Here is a 19,938-nt window from a genome sequence, read left to right on the forward strand (position 1 = left end):
ATCAGCCCATTGGTTCTTTTCTTGATTGACACTGGGCTAGCCCAATCACATCGTTAATGTGAAGTATTTAAATATTCTCTTTCAAGTATAGAAATTAGTACAAAACTAATTATGAAAGTTTCCTTTATTTTTCAGTGCATTTGTTTTACAATATATGGCTATTACTATCATTTGCAAACTTTACTAAGACTTTACTTATTGTTATGAATGTTTGATATTTACCAAAAATATCACTTTGCAGTGTATTGTTGAATGAGGTTTTTTTTTTTTATAATAATAATAAATGTATTTTTAATTAAAACATTTGTTAGTAATAGTCATTATTGGGATTTGATCTGGTGTTTTACGACTGCATAATGGGTGCGATGTAGGTCTTAATTTTCATTAAAGTGGTCTTAAAAAAGGTCTTAAAGTCTTAAATTTGGGGTGATCAAACCTGGGGAAACCCTGAAATTGTCCAAGAAATTATTGCGATAAACGATAATATTGTCGCTCTGAGACCATTTTCATCTAATATAATGATAATGACATAATAATGCAGGTACACCATTTCAAAGATCTATAAACTTATTTCTAAAGAATATTAAACATTGAAAACGGAAAACATTTTAAATATCCACAAAAAAATGAACAAAACAACCAAAAACAATAAAAGCAATGGACTCTGTGTCTGTTAACAAAAAAATTCACTTGAATAAATACCAAAAACAATAAATGGATCTAAACAAAATTCCACTTCAAAAAAATATTAAACATTAGGCTCAGACATAAATAGTGATACATTCCATAACAGGCAAAACTGCCAGTTAGGACCTTTGTAAACAAACAAACAAACAAAAGCCTCAACAGGCCATATCACACCATTTTGCACTGTCCTCCTGTTACTTTGTCGACTAAACGCCCGAGTGATTGTGTACTGTCGGGAAGACGGAGATGCACTTTATTGCATGTATAGGCCTATGCTACGCACTGAAAATACTTGGTTAGGATTAGGGGTGAGGAGTGCATGCGTATTACACGCCATAAAGTGCGTATCATATTCATATGCACGCAAAAACTATTTTTGCCGTTTAAATGGCACGAGAAATAACATTCGTGGTATAGATACGCATTTTCATGAGATCGGGCTCGCTGTCGCGTTTGGCTTTGAAACCAATTCCATCTTTTTCTTTTTTTCCCCTCCAACTCACAACTAGCGTCTTCTCTCTCTCCCGGTAGTCGCCGCAAACAGTCCCGCCGGCGCTTTCCCATACAAAGACCATGTGACTGACAAGTGCCGCGCGCCGCATCACGTTCGACGTACCGGGATCACGTCAGAGAGCCCTAATCATCTTCAAGTGCAACAGAACGAGCCTGCATAGGAAGTAAATGCAAGCACCTGTTGTCTTTCGCTTCGGAGCCTAACAGACCTTTCTGTATGCAGTCTCTGAGAGTACTAACAGTCAACGAGTGTGTCAAGTGTTCTTCAGGAAGAAGCCTCTCCAGTTTTGTTATGACAGCTCGTGCAACAGTGGCACAAGCTCACAGCACTAAAACTGCTGTTTTCACAGCACTGTTGGTTCGGAGGGCGTCTTCTAGGAGATCGCTGTTTTTTAAAGTGTAAGTTGCAGGTTAAATTTTTCACGAAGATAATGCAATGTGTTTATTAAACAAAGATAAGAACGGCCCACCATTGTTTTTTATACCAAAATGCTGATATAATATGAAAAGTTGGCACTTTTAACAGTGGTTTTAACTGCTCCCGCTCCCTTCCACTAGATGGGGCGTGACGTCATATGAGGAACTCACTAGTAGTTACCGTACGCTAGCAGCTATAGAGCCTTGCATAACTTCAGAAAAGTTGGTTGTATGTTTTATTTGATAAAAAAAATTATGGATAAAATAACTCCATTGTAAACATACTCGTGTGTGCTGACTTCAAGGGTACCGTGATCCTGCCTGAAATGAGAATAAGCTAATTCGCAAAACAAACGGGTTCAGGCACGTCAGGTCAGGCGGTCTCAGGTCGAGCTGTTCCACTAAATAAAACGCGTTCACCTCACGGTAGCACATACTCTCCACTGCTGATAGCCCACACAAACACAGTGATGGGGACATCGATCTCTCTTTTTCTTTTCTGACAATAAACATCGCTAATTAAATCGTGAGAAATTGATAACGCGTGGATTGAGGAAGGGTATTACATGACATTTGAGGCGTCGATGAGACTAGCGATTGATGCCTGTGCAGTGTGTGCATCTCTAACCTTACAGCTCTGATTTGGACTGACTTACAGTAAGTAAATAATGTATTCAGTTCAGTCGTTGTCCCTCCTTGCTATTCTACATGACGGCAATATTTTGAAAAGACTTGCTTGTTCCCTTATATTATCCGGGTTAAGTTTGCACCAGGCTTGACTAGCTCTAAAGTAGCTAACGTTACTCACCAGGACACCTGGCCAACCCTCCACTAATTCTCCTCACACCAAGCATTAATAACTCTTTGAGTGCCATGGGTCCCCTCTCTCATGCCTGACCAGTTAAAAATTGTAGGGCTGTGGTCCATAAAGAATTTGATGGTTTCCCACATCCTCAGTCGTTCTCCAAATAGCCATAATACAGTAGGAATCTAGCAGAGTATGGGTTGCGAGTTCCTCTTGTGACGTCATCACCCAGTAACTGAAAAAACACGCTACCTTTGAAGAAACCCCAATAAATTTTATTTTAACGCATTTTAAGACAGAAATAATTAAATATATACATATAGAGCACTTTAATTTACACATTAATTGGCTGTGGTGGTTAACCTGCAACTTACACTTTAATAGCAAAGAAAGTGCTTCACTGTGCCAGCTTGAGATGAAGACTCGGCTGCGCTGCCTCCTTCTGGTGGAACTACCGTGTCCCAAACCCTTGAGGCTGGACGATTGGTATCTCGGGCGGGGTGTGCTGGTTCTCGGCGCGCCGCCCAGTGCCTTTCTTTCCAGGAGTGCATGAGGAGGTTACCAGGTTGTGGACTTCACCTTTTTCTGCCAGAAACAGAGCTGGTACCTCCTCGCCCCTCACTACCCTTGACGGTGGTTCAGCCAAAGGTTACGTGGATATTCCTCCGGTCTGTTGTGATGCAGCTGTGTCCGGTGACCGCTACATCCTGGAGGGGTAATTTGGTTTCTCCCATCCAAGGCCTGTAAGTTCTCGTCTGTTCTCACGGGCAAGGCTTACAGAGCCTGTGGACAGGCCACTTCCTCCTCGCATGCCATGGCGGTGCTGCAGGTCCATCAGGCCAAAGCACTCAAGGACATGCACAAGGGTAGACCTGACCGTGAGCTCATGACTGAGCTTCGTATGACAACTGACCTCGCCCGGAGGGTGACGAAGGTTGCTGCATGTTCAGTTGGCCAGGCGATAGGCATGTGCCGGTATTCGGTAATGCGATAAATCGCGGTAATAAATATGCACGATATTGTTATCGCGGGCACTTCAAAATACCGTGAAAAATAATAGATCAGAATTTAGATTTTTAGAACGCGCATTATAGCTTATTTTCCATCAACCGCTTAAACAAACACTGCGTATGCTGCGCGAAACACGTGCGCACTCTGATGTAAACAATCGCCACGTGTATAAGCATGCGGCCGGTGCGCACTTCTAGTCTAATGTAAACAGTCCTCACACGCCGCCGCCTCTATGGCCGCCGCCGATCTATCCGGATCAATCCCGCTTCTAAAAGCAGAGCTGCCAACTCGACGCATTCAGCGCGAGACTCTTCACACGCTCACGCCACACATCCGTTTCCTCACGCAGAGAAAAATCGCGGAGCAAAGAGGACACGAAGACCGTCAAACAAGACAGAGCAGGTTACTTTTGATATGAAACAGGAGAACAATTGTGTCACAGAACGTTACATTTAAACCATTTAATGACCAGCAGCATGCTAGATGACTAAAACAAATAGATAAAGGAGTATTTTGCTGAATATGTGCACTGCACTTTTTTACATATTTATTTTTATTTGTGTCAGTACATAATTGTTATTATAATAAAAACCACATTATATTTGATTTAATTAGTTATTTGTAACCTTTAATAATACCAGCTGATAGGGCTTTACATGGTTACATAGCATTATGTGAGATATTTTTTTTTCATGAGAAAAAAATAACATGTGGGCTATCTACTGTAGCCTTCCTAATATTTATCCAAAATTAGTCAATACTGAATCAAGATTTAAATCAAATTCCAAGTATTGAATTGAAATCGTTAAATTTGTGTTAAGCAATACAAACAGTAGCCTACCAGTCATAGTATCATGTAATCATTGTAACATGTTGTCACTAAACTTAATAAAATTCAGTTTAGTTACCAAATGTTTTGACAATCACAATTACACCTTGTGAGCCAAGTTTTATTTTATTTTATTTTTACCCCCCCCCCCCCCCAATTAAATTAAAATTAAAATATTAAAATATCGTGATAATACCGTATACCGTGATAAAAGCTCACTCAATTAATCGCAGCATGAAAATGTGATACCGGCACATGCCTACCAGGCGATGTCCACACTTATGGTCCAGAAGCGCCATCTCTGCCTGAACCTGGCGGACATGAGGGAGACCGACAAGTATCGGTTCCTGGACTCTTCCATTTCCCAGGCCGGCTTTTCCGGCAGCGCGGTAGAGGACTTTGCCCAGCAGTTCTCTGCCGCCCAGAAGCAGACGGAGGTGATCCCGGCCCGGATATGTGCCCAAGGTTTCTACCACTCCCGGGACCAGGTAGTGAACCTGCAAGCACTGCCCTTTGAGGAGGCAGACCCAGCCCTGGCTTTTCTCTGTCCCATTCTTGCACTGCGCCTGTACGTGGACAGAACGCAAAGTCTCAGGACCTCAGACCAGGTCTTCGTCTGTTACGGAGGCCAGCAAAAGGGAAAGGCTCTCTCCAAGCAGAGGTTGGCCCACTGGATAGTCATAGTGGATGCCATCGTCTTGGCGTACCAAACCCAAGACGCACCATGCCCCCCTTAGGTTGCGAGCCCACTCTGCTCGGAGTGTAGTTTCTTCCTGGGTGCTGTCACAAGGTGCCTCGCTGACAGGTATCTGTAGAGCTGCAGGTTGAAAGACACCTAATACTTTCGCTAGGTTTTATAGCCTTCATGTCGAGCCGGTAGCCTCCCGTGTACTAGCTTCCTATAACCAGTAAATACCGAAGACCCCGCTCAAAGTGTTGGCTTGCTGCGCCATTCCCCTCCTATGGACCAGTGTTGCCTCGTCCCTACATAGGCCGGAGCCACCTCAGTGTACATATGTAACCGAGACGTTTTTTTTTTTTTTTAAAGAACAGCATTGCGGTTCTCACAAAATGTTTTTAAGTAAAGTCAAATTTATTTAATTATATAATCTTTCACTCACCACGACTGTTTTGGAGGACATGGAGGTAGATTGATCTCCTCCCAGAGCCAGGTTTCAGGGAACTGTGTACGTACAAACACGTCTTCTGGTTCATCATCAATATCATCTTCCTCACCTGAGCAAACAAACTAGTGTACACTACCATTAAAAGTTTTAGGGCCAGTAATATTTTTTTTCTTTTTTTTTTCTGAAGTGTTTACTCAGCCAGAACACATTAAATTGATTAAAAAATGTACAGTAAAGACATTCATAATGCTTCATAATGCAATGTTGTTGTTTTTTCCGGAACCTCTAAAAAAAAGTATCCGTTACCACAAAAACACGAAGAAGCAGAGGATACTAAAGTTAAACAATAATTAACAGCTATAAGTAACCCCACATGGACTCAAACTTTACAACTGTTTCTACATATTATAATATGTCTGAATGAAATTTAGGACAAAAAAAGCTAGAAAGAAGCATTTGAGAGTTAATCAGGTGAATAATTCTCCTGCTGAAATCACTGCACGATTGAGAGCTGTGAAATGCATTTGCAAATGAGGCACAAATCTCACTGCGGGCCAGAAACTTCTCATCCTCGCTGTCGTACGTCCTTCTGTGGTCTTCGATCACGTTGCAGCAGTGCAGGAAGGCCTGGACACATTCCTCTACATCTAAGATGTATTTGGCTCGCCGTTCACACGAGTAGCCGAGTGTACTCTTTTGCATGCCGTCCACGCAGCACTTCTTCAGTTCGCCAGAGTATTTACCACCTGAGAAAACAATGTTAGTGTAGAAGAGATGAAGAGCAGACAGTGAGGGCAGAAGGAGAAAAACTGCATGAACTTATCTTCAATAAAACATGTCCACCTTCAACATGCACGATTTTTGGGGACATCTAATTGCGATTTTTCTGATAAGAATTGCAACTGTGATTTAAAATGCAAACTTAAAAAAATCCAGGTTTGCTGTTCTTGTTTGTAGGGCTGCACAATTTGGCCAAAATGTTGATATGACTAAATAAAAATGACAAAAGAAACTAAATAAAAACTATTACTTTTGTAATATTTCACTGTTAAATACAACCAATGGTGTATTTTAAGAAAACATATTTAATAATAATAACAATAATAATATTTTACTTTGCAACTGTAAAATTGTAATACTAATATTTATGACTCTTAATTTCTTCATTTTCCAACGTTCAAACACTGGCGGAGCTGCTTGCGTGTAAAATAACACAGTGACACACTTCACTCTGAAACGCGCACATTTATTTAATTAAATTGCAGCCTTATCATAACCTTGGTTTTATTTCAATGAATTGTTCAGCCCTAATAAAAAGATTCTTTACCCAAAGTAGTGGTGACCTGCAGAAGACTCTCGGCTCGCCGTTTTCTCTTAGATGGAGCAGGGCACTCGTTATCTACAAGAACATTAAATATTTCTTTAGAAATGTAGAGCACAAAAGAAAACAAAACAGTTCAATTCCAACAAAACGAATGAATCAATACTTGTTCTGGTGTCGGTTCCTCCTGCAGTGCTGGACTCAAACATCAGACCTGCATCACTGAAAACCCCCATACTGTCCCTTCCACTTCCTGCTGTGCAGCCGGTGTCATGCTTCTCTATGAAGTCCCAGATCTAAAGCAGGTAAGAGACTACGTAATTTTAAGTCTGAAACTACAAAGGTTATTGTACATGAGGTTACTTACCTTAGTCTGAGTGAGTCTGTTCTTGTCATTAAGGACATAAACACCCTTATCTACAGCTACCAGCCCAACTTTAGCTCCAGGGTCTCCAGTTATTTTCAGGCTGAGCTGATCTCCTGGGCCAAATTGCGCCTGGTCCTTTACCTCAACTTTGAGCTGGGATTAAAAACAGTAAAGAGATACTTAGAAATTTTGATGGTAGTGGGAGAACTTTTCTTGATCATGGTTTACCCACCGTTCCCATGCACGTGTCCTTCACGTCGACCCAGACTGAATCAGACACCACCTCAGACGAGCCCACATGGTAATAAGCCACAAAGCGGAAGGATGGCACCATGTCTTTGGTTACAGGTAGAGACAGAGTCACTAGAGCTTGTCCGCTCCTCTTAAATCTGTCTGCTTGAACAATCTGACCTTTACTTAAGATCTGTGGGAATAAAGATAAATACAGCCAGCATATATTACATTAATAGATTAACAGACATAATTAAATATACACATCATAAACATCTGCTCAGCTAACAGACTTTTGTTATAAGAACGTTCTCCAAATATTCAGTGTTGGTTCTGGGAATGTGAAAAATGTCCAGTTTTCTTGACGTTAGAGGAACGTGTTTTAAAAGGTATAATGCTCAAACGTTCTTTCAACTTAATTTTGATTTAAAATTCAACATTATAGGAACATTGATTTCTAACATTCCAAGAACATAAAAATGTCCAGTCTCCTTAATGTTACTAGAATGTTATTTAAAGGTTAGTGTGATGTTCCTGAAACATTCTTTCAATCATCTTTCGAAAGAGTAATAAGAACACAAACTACAACTTTATTCAGACACAGCCTTAGATGAACTGAAGATAAAAGACATTAACTCTCTCAAGATCTGATTAAACAACTCCACAAACAGCATTACCAGCTTCACTGATCTCCATGATGCTGACCTTAAATGAAACATTTTCAATAAGACATCAACATCTAAACCTCTGTTAATTCTCAATAAGAGCTTCTGTAGACGTCTGTCAGAAATAAAGTCAGTCTGGTTAATAAGTGAAGCTGGTAATGCTGTTTGTGGAGTTGTTTAATCAGATCTTCAGAGAGTTAATGTCTTTTATCTTCAGTTCATCTAAGGCTGTGACTGAATAAAGTTGTAGTTTGTGTTCTTACTACTCTTTCGAAAGATGATTGAAAAAATGTTTCAGGAACATCACACTAACCTTTAAATAACATTCTGTTGAATTAAATTTCAACTATAATGTTGAATTTAAAATCAAAATTAAGTTGAAAGAACGGTTTGAGGAACATTATACCTTTTAAAACACATTCCTCTAGCGTCAAGAAAACTGGACATTTTTCACGTTCCCAGAACCAACACTGAATATTTGGAGAACGTTCTTGTAACAAAAGTCTCTTAGCTGGGTGATGTGATAATTTATTTGAAAAATCAGTGGCATTTGCCAGGCTCAAAGACAATTAATGGCCACATTAAATATGACTAAGCTAAATTTACTTTAAAGTTAACTTTTAAGTTCAGTTTTATCTTGTTAGTGTATTTAACTTAATTTATAAATTAATAAAACTGTGATAAACGGTTTTAACGTGTTATTCAACTAAATATTTAGCCTATTCCACAAAAAGTTGTAAATTGTATTAAATAGTGTCACTGCTAAGTCGCTTACACTCCAGCATGGATGTAGGTTTTAATTTTTTTTTTTTTTTTTTTTGCAAAGCATGCACATGTATGAATATAATTTGCATAACTCATGTCTAAATGGATGTAAAATATTTAACTGATATCAAACATCTAAGACATACAAAGTAGTGTCTGAGCACCAATTGCATCATGTGATCCTCACCATATAGGTGAAATCCTGTTTTGTCACTCCCGGGCTGTTTCCCAGATTCAAATTGACTTTAATTTGATCACCGATCTGAAGCTCTGCAGCATCAATGCCGATGTGCAGGTAGTTGTTGGAGCCGCCTTTGGGAATGTAGGGCAGAGCCGTCATCGTCTTCACTGCCTGCTGGTCGTTGTTTAATTGTGGATCTTTGGTCTTTGCCTGGAAATAAACAATTATTTTACAGGTTTGCAAAATTTCAAAAATCAATAAGATTTTTCACTCATGCTCAAATCTTACAGTGATCTGCAGTGTGGAAGATCCTCCCTGAGTATTAATGGTAATCTTTGCAATGCCATTTTCTCTAGTTCTGCCTCTGACCGCTCCAGGATTGACTTCCACTTCCACATTTTGAGCAGGCGTCTGGTCAGGATTTGTTACATAAACCTTAATAAGAAATAAAAAGAAACATTAAACAATACACAGCAAAAACTCCAGTGTTAAATGAACTCTTCTGGGAGTTTATTTGGCTCCAGACTCAAGAGTGTTAAAGTTAATGAGATAATTAAGTGATTCATTGAGTGATGATTGACCATTATTGAAGACACCTGATGTTAACAAGCAGAGTCATCTGTCACGGGGTGACGAAAACTTAAATTTTTCCCCAAAGGCGGAACTAATGTCCGCCGAGATTTGCCTCCCGCCGGACCTAAAACAACAGAACACTGGCTTTGTTCCGGGCAAGCACAAAATCTCTGTTAATGGGGTAATCAGCCAAAATCGCCGCCAGCTGTGGACAATGAGACACGTTGCCATTTAGAGGAGGATAAAAGGAGAGAGTGGAGATCAGACAGGGGTGAAGTTGGGGGACGAGAGGTTTGGGACGATGTGAAGGCTGGGACGGGAGGTGTCTGGAGAGGGAGTTGTTTGGGGACAGGTGGTGTTTGGGGACTGAGTATGTCGGAGGAAGCGTGAGCGGTGGAGAAGAGGAAGTAGGGCTGGCAATGGACGTGAGTGTGGGAGGAAGAGCACGCTGATTCAACTGGAGGAAGGAAATCGTTGTACAGTAAGATCGCTGGTGAGAGACTGTGAGTAGTCCAATCGATCTCCATCTGCTCTCTCTTGTCTATGGGACTTCTTGATGAGAATGCCAGGTCAGGAAATGGGCGACGGCCATATGTATTTACCACTGAGTGTTGAATTGCAGTGATGGAGTGATGTGATGCACTGCCTTGATGTGTGAAGTGTGAACTTAAACCCGCTGAATGTCCATCAATTACCTGAGTTTTCTATCACGTTCCCGGACGTAAGAAGAGGCTAATACTGTTGTACTCCTCAAGTCTCTGTGTGTACTATCTGTCAGCCCATTGTGAAGAGAGACACGTAGGTGAATGCTTAACCGACTGCTTTGCAGTAAAATCCTCCAGCCGTAAGTTCTCTGTCTGTCATTACTGAAGAAGAGGATTACGTATCTGTATACTCACCAGTCTGCTTTGCAGTGAAGTTCCCCCAGCCGTAAGTTCTCTGTCTGTCATTACTGAAGAAGAGGATTACGTATCTGTATACTCACCAGTCTGCTTTGCAGTGAAGTTCCCCCAGCCGTAAGTTCTCTGTCTGTCATTACTGAAGAAGAGGATTACGTATCTGTATACTCACCAGTCTGCTTTGCAGTGAAGTTCCCCCAGCCGTAAGTTCTCTGTCTGTCATTACTGAAGAAGAGGATTACGTATCTGTATACTCACCAGTCTGCTTTGCAGTGAAGTTCCCCCAGCCGTAAGTTCTCTGTCTGTCATTACTGAAGAAGAGGATTACGTATCTGTATACTCACCAGTCTGCTTTGCAGTGAAGTTCCCCCAGCCGTAAGTTCTCTGTCTGTCATTACTGAAGAAGAGGATTACGTATCTGTATACTCACCAGTCTGCTTTGCAGTGAAGTTCCCCCAGCCGTATCTGTATACTCACCAGCCTGCTTTGCAGTGAAGTTCCCCCAGCCGTAAATTCTCTGTCTGTCATTACTGAAGAAGAGGATTACGTGTCTGTATACTCACCTGTCTGCTTTCAGTAAAGCCCTTCAGCCGTAAGTTCTCTGTCTGTCGATTGTGGGTCCCCCGGCGGTCCACAGGACGGAACGACCCTGCCCAGAAGACTCACCATTCTGGATCCCTTTGCCCCTATTTTATTCAATAAAATACTGTGTTGTTGGAAGTCTCGTTGTCTGTCGTCTTTGCCTGGCCTCTGTCTAACTCCCCAAGGGTGGTATGGGTCCTAGGGGGGTGGGTGCAGCCTGATTTGGCCCGCCCCGACCTGTGACACATCGAAGGAGAAAATCTAATTTTGTAAGACACCGTTATGGTGATCAGTGTTTGCTTTAGTTGGGCTCTTGACCCTTAAATCATTAACTTGAGATTCTGTTTGGCTGTTGTATCTGAGTTGTAACTCTCAGATGAACAAAGATAAAAGTTGATCAGGTGTTGTTGGTTATGTTTAGACATAATCATAATTTGCCTGAATCACAAATTTTATTTAGAGAGTTATGTCTACCCTGTTGATTACAGCAGCCTGTGATTCTACAGCAAATGATTTTCATCATTTTCAGTATAATCCAAAATATTTCTTAAAAGTTGTTCTGACCAAAATAATCAGCCTGTGAATCTCAACAATGGTGACAATAATAAAGCATGTTGCAGTGCATTCTGGGTGCCACCAATTAAAACTCATTCATGACTCCCATCATGCACTGTGGTATGAATGGTATGATCTGAATTGTCTTAGTTATTTAATTTCCCTAATTGAATATTCTGTTTGTCACCATTGTTGAGATTCATACACTGATTCTTGATGTCTGTGTGTGCCTAAAAGGAAGATTTTGTTTTATCAGAACAACTTGTAAGAAATCCATTAGATTATTTAGAAAATTCTGGATCTTATGCTGTAGAATCACAGTGATGCTGTAATCAACAATATACATTTAAGTCAGAGATAAAACTCTAAATGAGTTCAGTGATTCAGGTCAAATTATGATCAGGGCTGGACTGGGACAGAAAATCGGCCCTGGCATTTTGGCCCAGACTGGCTCACTACATATGATCATAAACACCACCCATCTTTGCACGCCCTTGAATATGTTTTTGTTCAACTCCTATTCATTAAAACCACTAATGCCATGTAATGAGTGAGTATAAACGAGTGAGAGTTAACAGATGAAATAAGTACAAAATTGTAATTTATTAATACAATTGAACTATACTCCACAGTGATGCATCCAAAAAACAAGATATAAGCTGCATTGGCATAGCAATACCAGTGTTTCTCACAGGAATTTTGGTAAAACTGTGGTGGCGGACCTCAGTCTTTCTAGGGGTGTTTGGGGGCATGCCCCCACTTAGAAAATGTTGTGCATTTTAATGTTAAATCTGGTGCAGTTTGAGGGTTCAAAATTAAAAGCTCCAACCCATTTTCAGTGTGCAAATATAAAAAAAAAAAATCAAACCGCTTTTAGTAACAGTGTCTGTCTATATTACTACATAATAATAGTTATAATATTAATCTCATGACAGTAGCCTAATAGCCATATATTGTAAAACAAATGCACAGAAAAATAAAGAAAACTTTATATTTAGTTTTGTTCTAATTTCTATACTTGAAAGAGATCAGCACATGATCTTTTATTTTGATGGAAACTGCATCAAGCTTTTATTTTGGCGGAAAACATGGATAAAAACGCGTCTCATTATAGTACATTTCTGTAATCGTCAACTATGCAGATGTGGAAATAATGTGTAACTGGGTTATGGGTTCCTACACTCATGACATAGCCTAAGTGTTTTGAAAGTAATTCTGCTTACCGCGGAGTGGACTCTACACTTTCTCATCTCTCTCTCCTGATCCTCCTCACTATCCTCCTCATCAGCCACTGGAGCTGATGAAGGTCCTGCTGCTGCAGAAAACATTTATATTTTGACACATTTTACAGCGTCTGCTATTTCTATTACACACTATTTCTCTGCACATTCCTTGCGTTTCTCTCAGACTATTTTTTTTGACAGATACACACACTTGACACTGCACGCTCATTTAAAGCCCAAAGGGGGAGGTTTTTAAAGCTGTGATTGGGCCAGCCCAGTGTCAATCAAGAAAACAACCAATGGGCCGCTGATCTAAGCGTTTCATGGGCCGGTCTGTCAGTGAAAAAAAATAAATAACGCTTACTTTTTTTGACCAATGCATTACACCGGCACAAACCCAGCGCCGCCTATTAAACAAAACAAAACGAATGGGCCGCCAATGTACGAGTTTTATGGGCCGTTAAAAAAAAAAAAACTACGAGATGTATCGGCCCAAAAAGCACATCGGCCCACCGGGCATTTGCCCGGTATGCCAGATTACCAGTCCAGCCCTGATTATGATTATGTCTAAACATAACCAACAACACCTGATAAACTTTTATCTTTGTTCATCTGAGAGTTACAACTCAGATACAACAGCCAAACAAAATCTAAAGTTAATGCTTTAAGGGTCAAGAGCCCAACTAAAGCAAACACTGATCACTATAACGGTGTCCTAAAAAATGAGATGTTCTCCTTTGGTGATTCTGCTTGTTAACATCAGGTGTCTTCAATAATGATTAATCATCACTCAATGAATCACTTAATTAGCTCATTAAACTTAAACACTCTTGATTGTTAATTTAACACTCATATTTAACACTTTAACACTCTTGAGTCTGGAGCCATATAAACTCCCAGGAGAGTTCATTTAACACTGGAGTTATTGCTGTGTAGCTTCATGTATCTTATGTCAGCGGAGAGGAGTATGATCCTGTTCTTAAATTTTTAGTCTGTTTTTTTTTTTATATAGCTTTATACCGAGACATCAAAGGACATCCCAGGTTTGAAGAATTGTGGTGTTCTTTTGAAGTGGATGGTGTACGGTGATGTCACAATCTGAATGCCTCTCCTGTGAGCTTCCACCATTTCACTGCCTAAAACACACACACAGAGTCAACAGTCATTTTTCCAGGTGTCAACAATGCCAAAGTCCACCTGTGCTGTTAGGGTATAAAGACCTTCCAGTAACTCTCAAACAGAAATCCAAAGGTTGCCAACTCTTAGTTAAAGTTTCTTACCAGTTTCTGTTAAAACACTGGCTGAAATGTAGAGTGACTTCCCAACTAGCTGTTGGAGGTCTGGGAAGGTTTCCTTGATCATTCGTCCTGTCAGCTCTGCCTCTCCTTCTCCATCAAATATCTGCAGAGTGACAAATAGTGACATAAAAAAAAAAAAATGTTTTTATACAAATATTTTTGTGTTAGTTTTTTATTATTTTTCAGTATTACTGTAAAACAGTGGTCCCAAACCCTAATGCAATGACACTAAAAAGGTATACTATTTTATCAATTTTGATTTTTATACATTTAATGCTGTCACAGTCAGTAACACAGGAAAAACTAGAAAGTACAAACTATAAAAGTCCACTAATCAGAAACCTCACATGAAGTACATTCTTACTATTTTATAAATATTATATATATATTTTTTAAATAAAGTTACTATAAAAGTTTATTATTATTATTTTTTTACTATTTTACAGTAGTACTCTAAAACTACTCACAAACCCCGTTTTGCACTTACAGTAGGATTGAATTCGAGGGCTTGGAGCCAGAGGGGCGTAAGTGGCGTTTTGGGCGAATATGAGTTCTTAATGGAGAACTCCGGTCAATTTTAACATTGAGCTCATTTTTTTGTACATTTGGAGTGCTGTCAATACAGAGAACAACGACAACAATCGGTGTTGCCTACACCGAGTTATTCTATTAAATAAAATTTCTATAAAATTTGCACCCTGTTGACTTCAATGGGGCAAGTTTTAAACCTGCTTTTAGCCTCTTAACATCCTTGATGTGTCATTACAAGTGCACAGAAAATGTGAGTGATTCCTTCAGAGTGAACACGAGTGGATCTGACTGCAGTAGATGTGAAAGATGTGTATAAAAATGATGTTATTTAAGCCAGCGCAAATACCTGTGTTTACATCCTGTTTTCGGTTGAAGTCCAAAGAAGTCGATTGCTGAGTTCACGCGCATAGGTTTAGTTACCTATGATCACACGCGTGATTTAATATCAATATATAAGGTCTCGATGAGCTCTATCCAATGGTGGACCTATCTGAGATCAAACTGTTTTGAATAAAGCAACAAAACAATAAAGACCTAACACAAAAGTGTGAGTAATTTTTGGAGCCAGAAGGGCGTAAGTGTAGTTGGTGCCCTAAAACAGCATTCAAAATGGCTGACACAACTGCAGACATGGAACTGTCTGAGGCAGAAAAGATTTTGATGAATATTATGAAACAAACTGATGAATCCTATATTGAATAAGTTGAAGATGAGTCAGAGTTGTTTTTGAATGCATTTCCTCACAAGATACGCAGAGTTCTACAATGCTTTGACAGTGGACAGTGAGTAGAACAGTGAGTACAGTGAGTAGAACTAAACAAACTAGTGAACAGAAAAGCAAATAAGACGCGACATGATTCTTTGGATGTGGTCAATGAATAGACTCACAGAGTAATTGAAATGGTTGAACAAAGAAAAGTGAAATGAGAGAACTGTCAATTGTATAGAGTATTTGAAATGAATGTAATGAAATAAATTGAACAACTCATGAATTGCCAATCAGAAGTGTGTTTAGCAAGTTCAGTGACTTTTATTACAGTCTGTACTGGTCAGCAGATGCCCAGAATTCGAAAAGTGAAAGGAGAAAAAAATTAACAAAAACAATTTAATGAATGAGTTAAATGAAAATTAATTAATTGTTCAAGTGTTATTCAAGTGTTAATTATTCAATCAATTCCCCCTTTTGACCAATTATTTTCTGCATTGTTCAGCAGATACGCCCAATATGTCCATAGAAGACTTGGAAATGTTTGGTGCCAAAAAGGTGTATGTGACGTTATTGCCATATTTTTTAGATTTTAAAATGATTTAGAACACGTTCATTGTGTTAATATGCCATAAGTTTATTACTTAAATACTCATTCATGTAAGTATGCCTGTGGTTGCAATGTTTGTGGTTTAAGGTCAATAATACAGGTGATTGAAGTGTGGTCAAAATTTTGTTTCGTCTCTCCTGTAAAGTTTGTCAAAAGCCACTTACGCCCCTCTGGCTCCAAGCCCTCGAATTGCACATCTCATATTTCAGTTGCTTAATCATTACGCTAAAAGAAAACGCATATTCATACTGAAACTGCAGTTATGGTAAACTACAAACATACTGTACAAGTGATGCCTTTTTGTCTCCAAATAATTTGCATTATGTGGGATTAGAATGTATAAATAGGACTCGCCTGAACCCTTTGCAGTGAGGCAGCGATGCTGATTTTTTTCTCGTCGTCTATAACACCAAACACCACAAAAGCACTTCCTCTAACATTATTCCCAAACAGGTACCTAACAAAACAAATATAATGTCAAAGTAACAGTTGAGTACATCCCTTGCGATAAATCTTCAAACAACCACTTCAAACACAAACTACTACTGAAGAGTACTGCATTACATGTTTGCACAGTGAAAAGGTAAAATTAACAACTAAACTCCTGTCTTACTTAGCTGATATGCCTACTGTGAGAGACTGCTCATTCACATAGAAGAAGGGTCTGCTTGGATTTAAGGTCACTTCAAAGCTCGGCAAAACTACAAAAATAAAACAAAAGGTCAGCGATTATTACATTTTTCACACAGCTTTAACAATAGAATAATTTGTTCTCTAGATAAGGCAGTAAACGTACCATATTCCATAACTTCAAACTCAGTAGTGAAGTTCTTTTGCGGTGTGTTTGTGTACTTAGCGATCAACTTCCAAACCCCAGCCCTTCAAAACAACACCAGCAGAAAACACAAGAGTCTTATTAACAGAGACTACCTGCACTATGATAATTGATAATTCATTGATCAAACTTTACTATATAGTGCAACAAACCTGGTAATTTCAGGCAAAGCAAAGTTTTCGGCATTGATGCCTCCCCTTGGTAGAAATGTATCTCTGTCGAGTGTGATGCCTTGAGGATTCTTGTTAAACAGTAAAAAGCAACACAAATTTAGTGTCAAGTGGAAGCAATGATAAGACAATATAGGTACTTGTTACAGTTAAGCTATTTCATCTATGCGGGTAAATAAAGTATTTAACTGAGTACCATGATATCGACTGAGACAGAAGCTCCATCAAATGGATGTTGATCAGGAGTTAAGGAGAAGACCCTGTAATTAACTGGAAAATAAATTGTTACATCAAATATGACTTCATAAGCTTCATTTTATGTAAAATGTAATGCATCTTATTGTTGTGATGCTTCTCCATGGAAAACGCCGCCTTTAAAAGTCTGCATTTTTACATGGCTGGGAAATAAATCAAGTTCTCGACATCCTCTCTAAAATTAAAATGCAAGGCTGTGCCAAAGGACCTTAATGTATGTGTGATTCTCTCATCTTTATTGTCATATAAATTATAATAACTTTTAGTAATAATTTGTCAAAAGAACTTCCAATATCACAGAATAGATAGCAACAAAACATTTTAAGATTCCTTAATTTGATAAGCCAATTACAACATTGTGACCCATAAACTAAACCTAAATCTCACCTGTGCTACCAGGCGTGTAGATGGGCTTGTCTGTCTGTACAAATATATATCCAGACTGGAATGAGACCATGACCACTTTCTCCAGGGTTTTGGATGGAAACTGAGCTTGTAGATACACATACTGCTTCTCCAGAGGGTCATCAGAGAAGAAGTTCTTATCATCAGGGATCTAAAGAACAGATAATCAGCCTGAATTAAATCTGATTATAAACTAATGAGAAACACTGCACTGTTTTTATGTAGCTCTCACCTTTATATCTGTAAGGATCTGGTAATTGTTTTCTGCAGTCAGTGTCACTGGTTTAGACGTGATCTCCCTGTCTTTCTTTGGGTGGTTCATTACTGAGATCCTCACGTTCAGGTTTCCTCCAGAGTAATCCTGAGCCTCCACAAACACATTCTCTGAGGAACCCACTCTCAGCAAATTAGGAGCTGACAGAATATATCTGAGGAAGTGAAAATTAAACTTTATATTTGTCTATCACAAGAAACAATCCTTTATTGGACATTTAGAAAATTAATGTACTTACAGTGGGTCACATAATGTGAGCATAGGGAAGCACAGAACGATGGCAGTCAGCGTCACTCCATCCACATGCATCATGTTCACCTGCTCCTGTGTTTGTGACTTAAAGCTGAGCATTATTTAGACTTTTATCATTTATTCATGTCCCTCCTCATTTCAAGATATCATCATTGTCCTCACAGCTAACTGTTGAGTAACTCGAGTGGAGGAACTAAAGTATGATCAAGCAGAAAATCGGCTATGGGTACGGGTTTGTGTTGTGCAACTCTTCTCAAAAGAAAGCGTTTAACCCATCCGGTACAGTTTTGGTTGCCTAAAATCTTGTGTTCTCCACCCAGTTCCACATCAAAGGTTGCTTGTGTCTTGTCTTCAATCTAAGGGTGACATGTGCTTCAATTGCTTGTTTGCACATTCTTCTTTCCTTTCTTTGCTGGAGGACGAAGGAGCAAGGAAGCATCAGTTTGGATATTGAGAAGCACTCAACAAAAAAAAGTCTAAATGCAAGCAGCAGGCCTTGCTAGTAAAATGTGATCAAACGTGCTTCCATTGCACATAGCATGTGAAATGTCTCACTCCAACAAATCGCCTGTTATTCCATAACTTCAAACTCAGTAGTGAAGTTCTTTTGCGGTGTGTTTGTGTACTTTGCGATCAACTTCCAAACCCCAGCCCTTCAAAACAACACCAGCAGAAAACACAAGAGTCTTATTAACAGAGACTACCTGCACTATGATAATTGATAATTCACTGATTAAACTTTACTAAATAGTGCAACAAACCTGGCAATTTCAGGCAAAGCAAAGTTTTCGCCATTGATGCCTCTCCTTGGTAGATATGTATCTCTGTCGAGTGTGATGCCTTGAGGATTCTTGTTAAACAGTAAAAAAGCACAAATTCAAGTGGAAGCAATGATAAGACAATATAGGTAAACCCAAATCATTAGGTCCATTAAAGAGGTAATGACATTAAAACCAAACACATATTAAAATGAGGGTGTCTTGCCAAATGTCAAACAATTAATTAAATGTCATTGGAGAATGTCTAAAATGCATTCAGCATGAAACTTATTTAAAGTTATTTACTAGTTTTTCAACTGGCTTTTTGAATATTTTAATTGAAAATAAATGAAAGATGTTGACAAACTTTTTGCAGGTTAGAATTTGCTGACTTCCTGATTTCTCCACCCATAAGTTATTTTGTTGTACCTTCAGACGCAAACTCATAGTAAACCTGAAATTAGAGACCACAATTGCTCAATATAAAAAGGATGCAATACCAAGCGTGCCGCACAAGCCCTGAAAAGTGAAGCCAAAACGTCTCGATCGCCCCCCGGTGGCTGGTCCTAGTATAGGTCATAAGCCCCGCCTCCCCGTGTTATTCAACGGGACGTGAGACCAACTAAACAATTATTAAATTACACTTCAAATATCTTTTTTCCAAAGGTGGTTTCTTTCATTTGCTGCCGTTTTTATCACGCTGATGTAAGTTCAAGTGTCTGTTTCAAAAATAAGTTGGTTTTTAGTTAGTTACGTGATGCGGGGGTGTAACGTCATGATTGACAGCTGTGATTGACAGGTTCTCTAAGCGAAGTAGTCACTGAAGCACCAACCGACATTTTTTTCGGGATCTTCGGAGGACTGAGGAGATTGTATTTACTTTATTTTAACAAGCCTCTTGTCGTACTGCAATCAATTTTTAAAAAAGTGCACTCAGGGAGAGTGCATTCTGCGAGAGTGAGGGCGGAGCGTTGATTTCGCGGCTTTACTTCCTGCTCACTACTGCGCAGGTCTGGTCCCGAGATCGCTACTGCGCAGACTCAAGTTTCAAGATGTCAACGCCATATCGGGACGCTGGCGGCTTCAGTTCTCA

At 39.4% G+C, this 19,938-nt stretch overlaps 1 protein-coding gene across 1 annotated transcript in view; it reads right to left on the bottom strand.

Annotated features, from left to right (window-relative positions):
• Positions 1-18,163, bottom strand: part of c3a.5 (complement C3a, tandem duplicate 5) — a 31,341-nt gene extending 13,178 nt beyond the window's left edge. Inside the window, exons 1-18 of the mRNA XM_081361137.1 lie at positions 18,074-18,163; positions 17,794-17,989; positions 17,544-17,712; positions 17,098-17,171; positions 16,884-16,972; positions 16,693-16,775; positions 16,510-16,597; positions 16,251-16,353; positions 14,032-14,152; positions 13,772-13,887; positions 9,208-9,354; positions 8,926-9,129; positions 7,310-7,501; positions 7,078-7,230; positions 6,877-7,006; positions 6,717-6,788; positions 5,938-6,135; positions 5,384-5,498 (exon numbers count right to left, since the gene is read on the bottom strand). Of these exons, the coding sequence (XP_081217263.1) occupies positions 5,384-5,498; positions 5,938-6,135; positions 6,717-6,788; positions 6,877-7,006; positions 7,078-7,230; positions 7,310-7,501; positions 8,926-9,129; positions 9,208-9,354; positions 13,772-13,887; positions 14,032-14,152; positions 16,251-16,353; positions 16,510-16,597; positions 16,693-16,775; positions 16,884-16,972; positions 17,098-17,171; positions 17,544-17,712; positions 17,794-17,989; positions 18,074-18,147 (2,324 nt within the window). The 5' untranslated portion in view covers positions 18,148-18,163. The remainder of the gene's footprint in view (positions 1-5,383; positions 5,499-5,937; positions 6,136-6,716; positions 6,789-6,876; positions 7,007-7,077; positions 7,231-7,309; positions 7,502-8,925; positions 9,130-9,207; positions 9,355-13,771; positions 13,888-14,031; positions 14,153-16,250; positions 16,354-16,509; positions 16,598-16,692; positions 16,776-16,883; positions 16,973-17,097; positions 17,172-17,543; positions 17,713-17,793; positions 17,990-18,073) is intronic.
• Between the last annotated feature and the right edge of the window lie 1,775 nt (positions 18,164-19,938).

The sequence above is a fragment of the Scardinius erythrophthalmus genome (assembly GCF_964197995.2).
Source record: "Scardinius erythrophthalmus genome assembly, chromosome: 3".
NCBI classification, from domain to species: domain Eukaryota; kingdom Metazoa; phylum Chordata; class Actinopteri; order Cypriniformes; family Leuciscidae; genus Scardinius; species Scardinius erythrophthalmus.